General features: G+C 43.8%; 1 protein-coding gene across 2 annotated transcripts in view; it reads right to left on the bottom strand.

Annotated features, from left to right (window-relative positions):
- LOC137380189 (interleukin-17 receptor E-like) overlaps positions 1-12,624 on the bottom strand; it is an 83,872-nt gene that overhangs the window by 41,461 nt on the left and 29,787 nt on the right. For both annotated transcript variants that reach the window (XM_068051957.1, XM_068051958.1), the window contains 3 exons: positions 11,150-11,293; positions 5,691-5,797; positions 2,483-2,606 (listed from right to left, as the gene is read on the bottom strand). In XM_068051957.1, coding sequence (XP_067908058.1) covers positions 2,483-2,606; positions 5,691-5,797; positions 11,150-11,293 — 375 coding nt within the window. The remainder of the gene's footprint in view (positions 1-2,482; positions 2,607-5,690; positions 5,798-11,149; positions 11,294-12,624) is intronic.

The following is a 12,624-nucleotide window of genomic DNA, read 5'->3' as shown; positions in this document are numbered from 1 at the left end:
TCCTTCCCACGGCACCTTCTGATGCAATCGCAGGAGGTGTAATACTTGGTCTTTTACCTCCTCTCTCCTCACTATCCAAGACCTCAAACACTCCTTTCAGGTGAAGCAGCAATTACTTGTACTTCTTTCAATTTAGTATACTGTATTCGCTGCTCACAATATGGTCTCCTCTACACTGGGGAGACCAAACGCAGATTGTGTGACCACTTTGCGGAACACCTCCACTTAGTCCAAAAGCATGACCCCGAGCTTCCGGTTGCTTGCCCTTTCAACACACACCCCTGCTCTCATGCCCACATTACTGTCCTGGGATTGCTGCAGTGTTCCAGTGAACATCAATGCAAGCTTGAGGAACAGCATCTCATTTATCGATTAGGCAAGCTACAGCCTGCCGGACTGAACATTGAGTTCAATAATTTCAGAGCATGACGGGCCCTCCTTTTTATTTTTAGTTATTTTTTATTTGTTTATTTTATTTTCGTTTGTTTCATCATTTTTTTTTACCCATGTTTTTTTTTCATGTTTGTGCTTTGGGCTAGGGCTGTTCATTTTTCTATCAATTAACCCCCTCTCTGCACTAACGCTTTGTCTTTCAGCACACCATTAGCATACCATTTGCCTTTGCTCCATGACCTTCTGGTCAGCTATTCTCTGTGATCCTGTCCTATCAACACCTTCCCTTTTGTTAACTCTTGCCCCACCCCCACTTTATTTGCTTAAAACCTATTACATTTCTAACCTTTGTCAGTTCTGATGAAAGGTCACTGACTGAAACGTTAACTTTGCTTCTCACTCCACAGATGCTGCCAGACTTGCTGAGTATTTCCAGCATTTCTTGTTTTTATTTCAGATTTCCAGCATCTGCAGTATTTTGCTTTTAATTTACCTGACTGAAACCTGGAATGGGGTGGGGGGGGGGTTGTCTTATGAGGAAAGGTTATACAGGCTAGGCTTGTATCTGTTGGAGTTTAGAAGAGTAAGAGGCAAGTTGACTGAAACATATAAGATCCTGAGGGGTCTTGACAGGGTGGATGTGGAAAAGGTGTTTTCCCTTGTGGGAGAATCTAGAACTAGGGGTCACTGTTTAAAAATAAGGGGTTGCCCATTGAAGACAGAAATGAGGAGAAATTTTTTCTCACAGAGGGTTGTGAGTCTTTTGAATTCTTTTCCTCAAAAGGTGGTGGAAGCAGAGTCTTTGAATATTTTTAAGGCAGATGTAGATAGATTCTTGATAAGCAAGGGGGGGTGAAAGGTTATCAGGGGTAGGTGGAAATGTGGAGTTCAGATTACAATCAGATCAGCCATGATCTTGTTGAATGACGGAGCAGGCTCAAGGGGCTTAATTCATATGTTCGTAGATGGGTTTCAGAGTGTTTTCAACTTTTAGTTATATTGCTTAGGTAAACTGAGTGAGGATGTTCACAGTCATTCCATATTCCACTTGGGTATCCAGTTTAATTTTTTTTATTCATTCACAGGCTGTGGGCACCATTTGTTGCCTAATTGTCCTTGAGAAGGTGGTGCTGACCTTGAATACAACTGAGTGGCTTTGCTAGGTTATTTCAGAGGGCAGTTAAGAATTAACCACATTGTTGTGGATCTAGAGTCACATATAGACCAGACTGGGTATGGATGGCAGATTCCTTCCAGCTAGGGCATTAATGAACATGAGGGGTTTTTAAATGACAATCCAGTAGTTTTGTGGTCACCATTACCAGCTTTGTAATTCCAGATTTATTTAATTAATTGAACTGAAATTCACCCAGTTGCTATGATGGGATTTGAACTCACACCTCTAGATCATTAGTCCGGGCCTCTGGATTACTAGTCCAGGAACATAACCACTATGTTACCATACCCCAACATATACGACCATAATGAATATCGAAGGAGACCTATGATGCTGTGGTGCCTGTTTGCACATACCAAGCAGAAATTACAAAATACCCCGTTTACTTCACAGTGTTGCCTCAGACAGCGTTGTTTATGTGACGCTGTTGCATGTTTGGACACATCCCTGTAGACCGAGCCACCCTGCTGCTTCCAGAGGCACCAAAGCTCCCCTCAAGGGAAAATCTTTCCTCAATACCTCTGACTTTTAGGGGTCACCGATGGGGGAAACACGAGCAGACTCTGCCAGTGTGTAGGTCACATCTGGCATTTTCGATTTTGTTACAGGTCCATCCACGCAAACTAGTAATGCAGTTTCCCCATTATTGCACTGTACAGACATTGCTCCTGACATTGCATTGGCAGCAATTTACAGTTACCTGTTGCTACACATATCTTCCCGTCAGTAAAAAAAAACAGACTAGGTATGCCAACAAGGGGACTGACACCTATTAAAGTATAAATGGCCATATAGCCAGCAGTCTGAGAGATGCTGAAACTGGTCACCATAAATATGAGGAAATAGACTGCAATATGAAGGTCAGTGTTATTGTTTTTGCCTGGCTATGTAGCTTTGAGTTACAGTTCATACCCAATCCGTAATCCTCCACATTGTATTTTTCAGTCAACTGTTGTCCGTAATCTGGGATTGTTTTAACCGTAACTTCCACTTGCGACCCAGCATCTGATTCAAAGCATTCATATATGAAGTTAGCCTGTATACATTTAAAAGAAAAGGATATCTTTGAATGTCTTCAAATATAGATAGACACTGTAACCTGCATTCAATTAAGAAGCACAAACAATGACTGCCTGTGAATATTATTGTTACTGCTTACAGACTGAGTAGGTATTGCAGTATAATACTGATACAGAGAGATCCACGCGAGGCATAACCCCAACAGTTCCGCCAGGATTGTGCCTGATCTGGGACTCTGCCATTTCCTCTACTGATGCTCCCATGGTCAGAGGGAGTGCCTCCATGTGTTTTCCACTGGTGATTTGGGAGCTCAGCTCCTTACCAAGGATCCCTAAAATACTGTTGTAAGCTGACTGGCCAGAGTTTATTCGGTGTCCGTCCCAGCAAAGATATTTGGCTGTCCCTGAAGAGTTCTGTTCCACAGAGATGCTTAAAAATATGAAGAAAAATTGCCCTCTGTTCCCAATACTGTGGGATCCAGGCCTCAAGCCCAGTCTGTACATCCTGGTGGACTCCACATCTGGCATTATCAGTCAGGTGATAATGTGCCAAGTCCCGACTGAGGGCTTAGAAACAGGAAATGATTTAGAAAGCTGTGACTCCTGACCCCCAACTCCATTATATCACAGGCCTTGTAGATGGTAGATGGACACTCCAACCCCCACAAAGCCATGCAGAAAACTCACGCTTAAGGATGGGGACCCAGCCAATCCAGGTCCTGGCTGAGTTTGTGGACACTTCAGTGGAAGTCTACCATGCAATATTGGGGCCACATCAATTTAGCCTGATCCCATGAAACTCGCAGTTGATTATGTTTCCCTCTCAGGTTTGAGACCTGAGCCAATAGGATTTAGAAGGCCCATTGTGGAGCTTTTGCAGCATGAGATGTGGTACAGCAGAATTTAGAAACCTATGTAAATATATCTTCACAGTGAAAAACTACAATTCAGATTCCACTTCCAGCTGCAGGGTATGTGTCCCTACACTCGCTCATAAACATGAGGAGAAACTGAGATTTTTTTGTCTAATTTTGGTTTAATGGCTGTCCCTTTAACTTCAGTCATAGTACATAAGCAATTTAAGAATCAATAAAAAGATTTTATTCTGATTTATCTCTTTTGGGCCTCCTTATCTCGAGAGACAATGGATACGCGCCTGGAGGTGGTCAGTGGTTTGTGAAGCAGCGCCTGGAGTGGCTATAAAGGCCAATTCTGGAGTGACAGGCTCCAGATAATGTGATAATGCTGATTTATAAACTACTGAATTCTAGCCTGACCTCAACTCTGGAGTCAAACCTGGAATGTAAACACTGAAAAAAATACATTCCAGACTTACACCTGGATTGTAAATCAGGTGCATGCATACAAGATTTACAGCTGGAATGTAAAACTTTGAAAACTTGCTCACACCAAACTCACATCTGGATTGTAAACCCTAGCAGGAACATAGGCTCATTGCAGACTCACAGCTGGAATGTGCACTAACACCAGACTCATAGTTGGAAAGCATGCTCATTTCAAACTCATATCTGGGTTGCAAAAACTTGGGGCCAATTTTAACCCTAGCCACCTGGTGGAAACTAGGCAAGTGGGAAGTTAAAATTGCCCAGGTTACCTACCCACCCTGGAGCTGCAGGAGCTGACCTTCTGGCATTTTAACTTGCACTACTGAGCATGCAGCAAGGACATCGGCCCAAAGCCAGTGGGACCTCTTTAAGAAAAGCATAGTGGGTCCTAGTGATGTCACAGAGACCCGACTGCAGTTTTAACTATATGGCCTGACCAAGAAGTGGCAGTGGTTTAAGAATCACTTGTAGTTCAGATCTCTATAACAGCATTAATTCAATAAAAGTTGTAGGTTTTGACAGTGACAGAGTGGTGAGAGGAATAATTCAAACTTAAACATTGCCGTGTGATTGGTTCAATTTCTCTTTATATTTGAGTGGTGGTAAATTCAAAATCCAAGAAATGCCAGTAATACTCATCTGGACTGTAAATTATTTCAGAACGTGGGGTGGGCAGTTTGAAAACCTAAGATAAAGAACCAATCAATTTGAAGATGTCGAAAGAGAGCAAAGAAAAGTCCAAATTTATATGAAACAGTTGGATTAGTTAGGCTCTTGCAGTGGCAAGAAATGTAAAGAAAATAAACATTGTATTAAGTGAAAGTTATTTACAAAGGGCACTCTTATTTTGTAGAATTGCAGTATTTTTATTATCTTATTCAATCGAGGAGTTAAGTAGAAGGATGTCTACTGTAGATACACATTATGTATTCTCGTTATGATCTGAAATGCACTGCTTGAAAAGAGTGGTGGAAGCAGATTAAATAGTAACTTTCAAAAGGGAACAGATCTCCATGCATAAAAAGGAACAAAAAAAGCAGGGCTATGGCGAAAGAACAGGACAGTAGGACTAATTGGTAACTCTTACAGAGAGCCAGCATCGGCACTATGGGCCGAATGGCCTCCTTCTGTGCTGTATGATTCTGTGACTCTATATGGCAATGACAATTTGCTTTAGCCTTTGTAAAATAAATATGCTTGACATTTTAAACTTGAGAGAGGTTCTGATGTGATACTCCACCATTTTCAAAGACTGGAGTGGGGTCTTATTGAGGCAAAGGATATTTGCAGTAGTTAAAAGCAATGGCCAGCCTGTATTTCCTGAGCATGTTACTAAGCTTACCGAGATCTCAAGGCAAGGATGGACGCTCACAAAATGTGTGGGGACTTGGAATTCACCGCTGTGAGTGATATAGGATATGAGCCAAAATAATCTAGAGTATTAAAGTTAGAAGAGACCCAAAAGTGTAATGGACCTGATACTGGAATCTTTTGGTTGGACCTACTTGGATGTACATTTGCAGTAAAGATTGGAGATACTGAAGGGTGCAGTCCTAAGTCTCCCAGCTGAAGGCCAAGAGGCTGACAGCAGATGTTGAAAACAAATTGAGACTTGGCCAAGATGTGTTGATAGAGTGAGATGAAGGAAGGTGGCAGGTGGCTCATGCGGAGCAGAAACACCAGTCTGGACCTGTTGGGCCAAATGTCCTGTTTCTGTTCTGTAATTCTATGTAATCCAATGGAATGTGAACTCACTGCATTGATGGGCTGCATGTGGTTTCCCCATCGGACTTGGATCCCATTGTTTCTGTTGCTTTTATATTCAAAGAAATGAATTTGCACTCCTTCAAATTTCACTGGCACTGCATGAAAAGAAGACACAAAATCACTTTTAACTCTGATATCCAAAACAAAAATGGAGTGATCAGTATCTATTGACAAAGGAAGTTGATCAGATGGTGTCATGTTAACTAGCTCACAACCAACAGGGGCAACTCTACACCTAGCTAATAATAAAATATATTATTCTGGTTTACAAACTACTGAATTCTAGCCTGACCTCAACTCTGGAGTAAAACCTGGATTGTAAACATTGAAAAAAATACATTCCAGACTTACACCCGGATTGTAAATCCTTGAAGATGCATGCATACAAGATTTACAGCTGGAATGTAAAACTTTGAAAACTTGCTCACACCAAACTCACATCTGGATTGTAAACCCTAGCAGGAACATAGGCTCATTGCAGACTCACAGCTGGAATGTGCACTTACACCAGACTCATAGTTGGAAAGCATGCTCATTTCAAACTCACACCTGGATTGCAAATGCTTGGGGCCAATTTTAACCCTAGCCACCTGGTGGAAATTGGGCAAGTGGGAAATTAAAATCGCACAAGTTACCTACCCACCCTGGAGCTGCAGGAGCTGACCTTCTGGAATTTTAACTTGCACAACTGAGCATGCAGCAAGGACATCAGCCCAAAGCCAGTGGGTCCTCTTTAAGAAAAGCATAGTGGGTCCTAGTGATGTCACTGAGACCTGACTGCAATTTTAACTGTATGGCCTGACCAGGACGCGGCAGCAATTTTCCTCCAGGCACCCCAGGGGCAAAGAAGATCGGCGTCAGAAGACATCCAAAAAGGTAAGTACAATGTTTGTTTTTGCTTTCTTCCTGTTCCCATAAGGAAAGCTTAGGTACCTGCTGCATGTCTCCTGGACATCTCCCGCTCCCTCCCCAACTCCTCCTCACTCCAACCCCTCCCAATCGTAGGACCCCTGGCAGCCTATTCCACCACTTATCATCTGTCACAGGCAGTGTCCTGAAGGAGGTGGGATGTCAACTGGTGGGATTTAAATAAGGCCCAGAAATTAACACACCCCAGGTCTCATTCCTGAAGCAACAGGTGATGTTCTATCTCATCACATTTTTGGGTAATTTAAGGGGATAAATCATGGCAGGGCAGCTCGGCAACGTGGAATGCTCCTCCTGTGCAATGTGGGAAGACAAGGATACTTCCAGTGTCCAGGGCGAACATGTGTGCCAGAAATGTCTCCAGCTGCAGCTATTCGAAATCCGCTTCGGATCTGGAGCAGCGGCTGAAGACACTGTGGAGCATCCGCGAGGCTGAGATTATCATGGATAGCACGTACAGGGATGTGGTCACACCGCAGGTAAAGACTGCTCAGGCAGAAAGGGAATGGGTGACCACCAGGCAGAGTAGAAGAACTAGGCAGGTAGTGCAGGAGTCCCCTGGGTCCATCTCCCTCTCTAACAGATTTTCCACTTTTGATACTGTTGGGGGAGATAGCTTCTCAGAGGAATTCAGCAAGATCCAAGTCTGTGGCACCACGGGTGGCTCAGATGCACAGGAGGGGAGGAAAAGGAGTGGAAGAGCTATAGTGATAGGGCATTCTATCATAAGGGGTACAGATAGGCATTTCTGTGGCTGCAAACGTGACTCCCAGATGATATGTTGCCTCCCTGGTGCTAGGATCAAGGATGTAACGGAGTGGCTGCAGGGCATTCTGAAGGGGGAGGGTGAACAGTCAGAGGTCGTGATACACATTGGTACCAACGACATAGGGAGAAAGAGGGATGAGGTCCTGCAACAAGAATTTAGGGAGCTATGTAGCAGATTAAAAAGTAGGACCTCAAAGGTTGTAATCTCTGGATTATTCCCAGTGCCATGTGCTAGTGAATATTGGAATAGGAGGATAGAGCAGATGAATGTGTGGCTGAGGAGATGGTGCAGGAAAGAGGGCTTTAGTTTTCTGGATCACTAGGTCTGTTTTTGGCGAAGGTGGGACCTTTACAAGTTGGATGGGTTGCACCTGAACCGGAGTGGGACAAAGATCCTTGCTGGGAAGTTTGCTAGTGCTGTTGGGGGGGGGGAGGGGGTGTGCGGGATTAAACTAATTTTCAGGGGGATGGAGGTACAGTTGGGGGTGATGCACAGTCAAATATAAAAGGGAAACTGAGTCAGTCTGGAAGGCAGACAGCTACCGGTTAATGCACAAGAGAAAAATGCAAGGCTAGATTGCATATACTTAAATGCAAGGAGTCTTACTGGTAAGGCAGATGAATTGAGGGTGATGACTAGCATGTGGGATTGTGATATTATTGCTATCACAGAGACATGGTTGAGTGAGGGGCAGGACTGGCAACTCAATATTCCAGGGTATAGAATCTACAGGCGAGACAGGGGAGGGGGTAAAAGAGGAGGTGGCATTGCACTATTGATCATGGAGTCAATTATTGCAGGTAGGAGGGATGATATCTTAGAAGGTTCCTCAAATGAGGCCATATGGGTAGAACTTAAAAACAAAAAGGGGGCAATCACTTGACTGGGAGTGTACTACAGGCCTCCAAACAGTCAAGGAGAGATAGAGGAGCAGATATGTAGGCAAATCTCAGAAGTAATAGGGTAATAATAGTAGGGGATTTCAACTTCCCCAATATCAACTGGGATAATCTTTGTGCAAAAGGCTTAAAGGGGGCGGAATTCTTAAAATGCGTACAGGAGAGCTATTTGAGCCAGTACGTAGAAAGTCCTACAAGAGAAGGGGCAGTACGGGACCTAATCCTAGGGAAATGAAGCCGGACAAATGGTAGAAGTGTCAGTGGTGGAGTAATTTGGGATAGTGACCATAACTCTATAAGATTTAAGGTAGTTATGGAAAAGGACAAAGATGGACCGAAAATAAAGGTACTGAATTGGGGGAAGGCCGATTTCAATATGATAAAACAGGATCTGGCCAAAGTGGATTGGAAGCAGCTATTTGTAGGCAAGCCTACATCAAACTAGTGGGAGTCATTTAAACAGGAAATAGTAAGCGTTCAAAGCCAACATGTATCCATTAAGATGAAGGGTAGAACCAAGAAGTCCAGGGAACCCTGGATGTCAAGGGATTTAGAGGATTTGATCAGGGAAAAAAAGGAGGTTTATGGCAGATTCAGAGCACTGAAAACAGCGGAGGCACTAGAGGAGTATAGAAAGTGTAAGGGGATACTTAAAAAAGTAATTAGGAGAGCGAAGAGGGGACATAAAAAAAAACTGGCGGGCAAAATAAAGCAAAATCCTAAGATGTTTTATAAGTATATTAAGGGCAAGAGGATAACCAGGGAAAGAGTAGGGCCCATTAGGGACCAAAGTGGCAATCTGTGTGTGGAGCTGGAAGACATCGGTGAGGTTTTAAATGATTACTTTTCATCTGTGTTCACTGTGGAGAAGGACGATGTAGGTGTAGCGATCAGGAAGAGGGATTGTGATATACTTGAACATATTAGCGTTGAAAGGGAGGAAGTATTAGCTGTTTTAGCAAGATTAAAAATGGATAGATTCCCAGGCCCAGGCTGTTATGTGAGGCAAGGGAGGAGCTAGCAGGGGCTCTGATACAAATTTTCAATTCCTCTCTGGCCACAGGAGAGGTACCAGAGGATTGGAGGACAGCGAATGTGGTACCATTATTCACAAAGGGTAGCAGGGATAAACCAGGTTATTATAGGTCGGTGAATCTAACATCACTGGTAGGGAAACTATTGGAAAGAAATTCTGATGTACAGGATTAATCTCCACTTGGAGAGGCAGGGATTGATCAGGGATAGTCAGCATAGCTTTGTCAGGGGGAGATCGTGTCTAATTAACTTGATTGAATTTTTCGAGGCGGTGACTAGATGTGTAGATGAGGGTAACGCAGTTGTTATAGTCTACATGGACTTCAGTAAGGTTTTTCATAAGGTCTCACATGGGAGATTGGTTAAGAAGGTAAGACCCCATGGGATCCAGGGCAATTTGGCAAATTGGATCCAAAATTGGCTTCGTGGCAGGAGGCAGAGGGTGATGGTCGAGGGTTGTTTTTGCAAGTGGAAGCCTGTGGTGTACCGCTGGGATCGGTGCTGGGACCCTTGCTTATTGTCGTGTGCGTTAATGATTTAGACGTGAATATAGGAGGTATGATCAGTAAGTTCGCAGATGACAAGAAAATTGGTGGTGCCGTAAATAGTGAGGAGGAAAGCCTTAGATTACAGGACGATATAGATGGGCTGGTAAGATGGGCGGAGCAGTGGCAAATGGAATTTAATCCTGAGAAGTGTGAGGTGATGCATTTTGGGAGGATTAATAAGGCAAGGAAATACACAAAGGATGGTAGGACCCTAAGAAGTACAGAGGGTCAGAGGGATCTTGGTGTATTTGTCCACAGATCACTGAAGGCAGCAGCATGGGTAGATAAGGTTGTTAGGAAGGCATATGGGATACTTGCCTTTATTAGCCAAGGCATAGAATAAGAGCAGGGAGGTTATGATGGAGCTGTATAAAACGCTAGTTAGGCCACAGCTGGAGTACTGTGTACAGTTCTGGGCACCACACTACAGGGAGGATGTGATTGCACTGGAGAGGGTGCAGAGGAGATTCACCAGGATGTTGCCTGGGCTGGAACATTTCAGCTATGAAGAGAGACTGAAAAGGCTAGGGCTGTTTTCCTTAGAGCAGAGAAGGCTGAGGGTAGACCTGATTGAGCTATACAAAATTATGACGGGCATTGATAGGTTACATAGGAATAAACTTTTTCCGTTAGCGGGGATGTCAATAACCAAGGGGTATTAATTTAAGTTAAGGGGCAGGAGGTTTAGAGGAGATTTGAGGAAAAGGTTTTTCACTCGGCGGGTAGTTGGAATCTGGAACGCACTGCCTGAAGAGGTGGTAGAGGCAGGAACCCTCGCAACATTTAAGAAGTATTTAGATGAGCACTTGAAACATCAAAGCATACAAGGCTATGGGCCAAGTGCTGGAAAATGAGATTAGAATAGTTAGGTGTTTTATGGCCGGCACAGACACGTTGGGCCGAAGGGCCTGTTTCTGTGCTGTATAACTCTATGACTCTATGATTCTATGACATTGCCACCCATTGAAAACTGGTGCAGAGTGAAAAATCAGGCCACTGTTGACATGTACTTTAACTGTGATCCCAGGTGGAGATATTAATCCATCTAGCTTGCTCACACCTCACTGGCAGAATATTGTTATCAACAGGCAGTCTTCTTAGGCCTTTTGACATTTGGAATTTTATTACTTTTATTACTAGTCATGAAGATCCCATAGGGAGATTAAGCTATTTCAGACCAATCAACCTTCAACACCATTGCACACAAGATCAGGTTTAAAATCCCAGACACTCCACTAAGGTTAAATTCCATCTGATGTTAACTCCTACCTGTGTTGTTTATCTTGATATTCACTCGGACACATGGGATGCATTTGAACGATGGACAGAGCAGTACGGTGGACATATGAAGCCTAGGCAAGCTCAGATTGAATCCATCAGGAGATGCCACTCGCTCCTGGTATGTGTAATTCTCTGTGAAAAACATTAAAGAATAAATTTGCGTTAGCCAAGAATAAAGTCAGAGGGCTGTTGACAGGAAACTCCAAGCTTTCTTCTCTCAGAGTGGGGAGGTTGAAGTGGTTGACAATAGTGGGTCCAGAGCTTGTTGCTAAAATGCTACTTCTGAGGAGTGAAAGGATGTACATTCAAAATATAGGCGCATCAAAAAAGCTAATTACCAGGGCGATGGAGGCGACGGTAGGCTGGGAGTATTGGTGCAGCTTGCAAAGATTGGCAAACTATTGTAAATGCAGACTTCATTATTGGTATTGGGATTAATTTATGGGCTGAGGGGGATAAGAGACAGTTGAAGGATCAAAGGACACAGAACTATATCAGCTGGGTGAGCAAGGGGTTCAGGAACCAATGCAAATAGATGAGAAAATCCACATCAGAAGCACTACATCCATGGGAGTGGATCTGAATTTCAGGTTAGCATTCATTTTAATAAAAGGCACATCGAAATGATGGGTGGAATAGATTTATTAGACATTCAGAGTTTATTAAAGAATTAATTCTTAACCATTCAGGCGTTGTCACCCAATGGCCCCAATATTTGCTGGGGCGGGGTTTCAAAGCAGGGAGAGGGGTCAGGAGCATTGGTGATCACAGGTGAGGGTGGGCGAATGATCGTGGGGGTGTTGAGGGGAATTCAGGGGGAGATCATGGAAGTGGGTTTTCAGGTTTAGGTTATTGAGCTTGGAAGAAACACTGATACTCCTCCTGGCCCAGAAGCAGTTCTGTAAAGCTACTCACTTTGTGGATCCACCCCATCTCGCCTCCTGTGACCTATTGGATTTCCCCCTGAGGCCTGGGAAACCCAGCCAATAGTTGGTAAAAATAGGAACCGTGTTAAAGTGGAGGCATGCAGCCTCCTTAAAAAGATTTCAACAACCAACTGGCCTCCTGAGAGCAGATTTGTCATCCGCCCCTTGTCCTGCCTCTGTTAAAACCAGATGTGGGTGAGTTCGAGGAGGGTTGGGGTTGCGTTTGAAATTTTTAAAACATTTTTACATCCCAGCCGACCCAAACCCATCTGTTTCTGGGAGGTAGAATTACCTCCAATTTCTCTGTGGTGGATGTGCATTGTGATTCTTAGGGCTAAAATAATGTACCAGTAAGGGTTGCTGCAGCTTGTTTGGGATAGAAATGCAATACTGTACCAATGTGCCTCTTGGCTTGCCATAGTCATGTGACCTCTACCATGAGGCATTCTGACTGCAGGCAGCCATTACATTTTTTTTCATTAAAGACAGAGTACACACCAGACTGGTGTCCTGTGAGCTTGTAACACAGCCCATGTT

Source organism: Heterodontus francisci, chromosome 19 (genome assembly GCF_036365525.1).
Source record: "Heterodontus francisci isolate sHetFra1 chromosome 19, sHetFra1.hap1, whole genome shotgun sequence".
NCBI classification, from domain to species: Eukaryota; Metazoa; Chordata; class Chondrichthyes; order Heterodontiformes; family Heterodontidae; genus Heterodontus; species Heterodontus francisci.
Note: the sequence above shows the minus strand (reverse complement) of the source record. Positions and strands in the feature narration are given on the sequence as shown.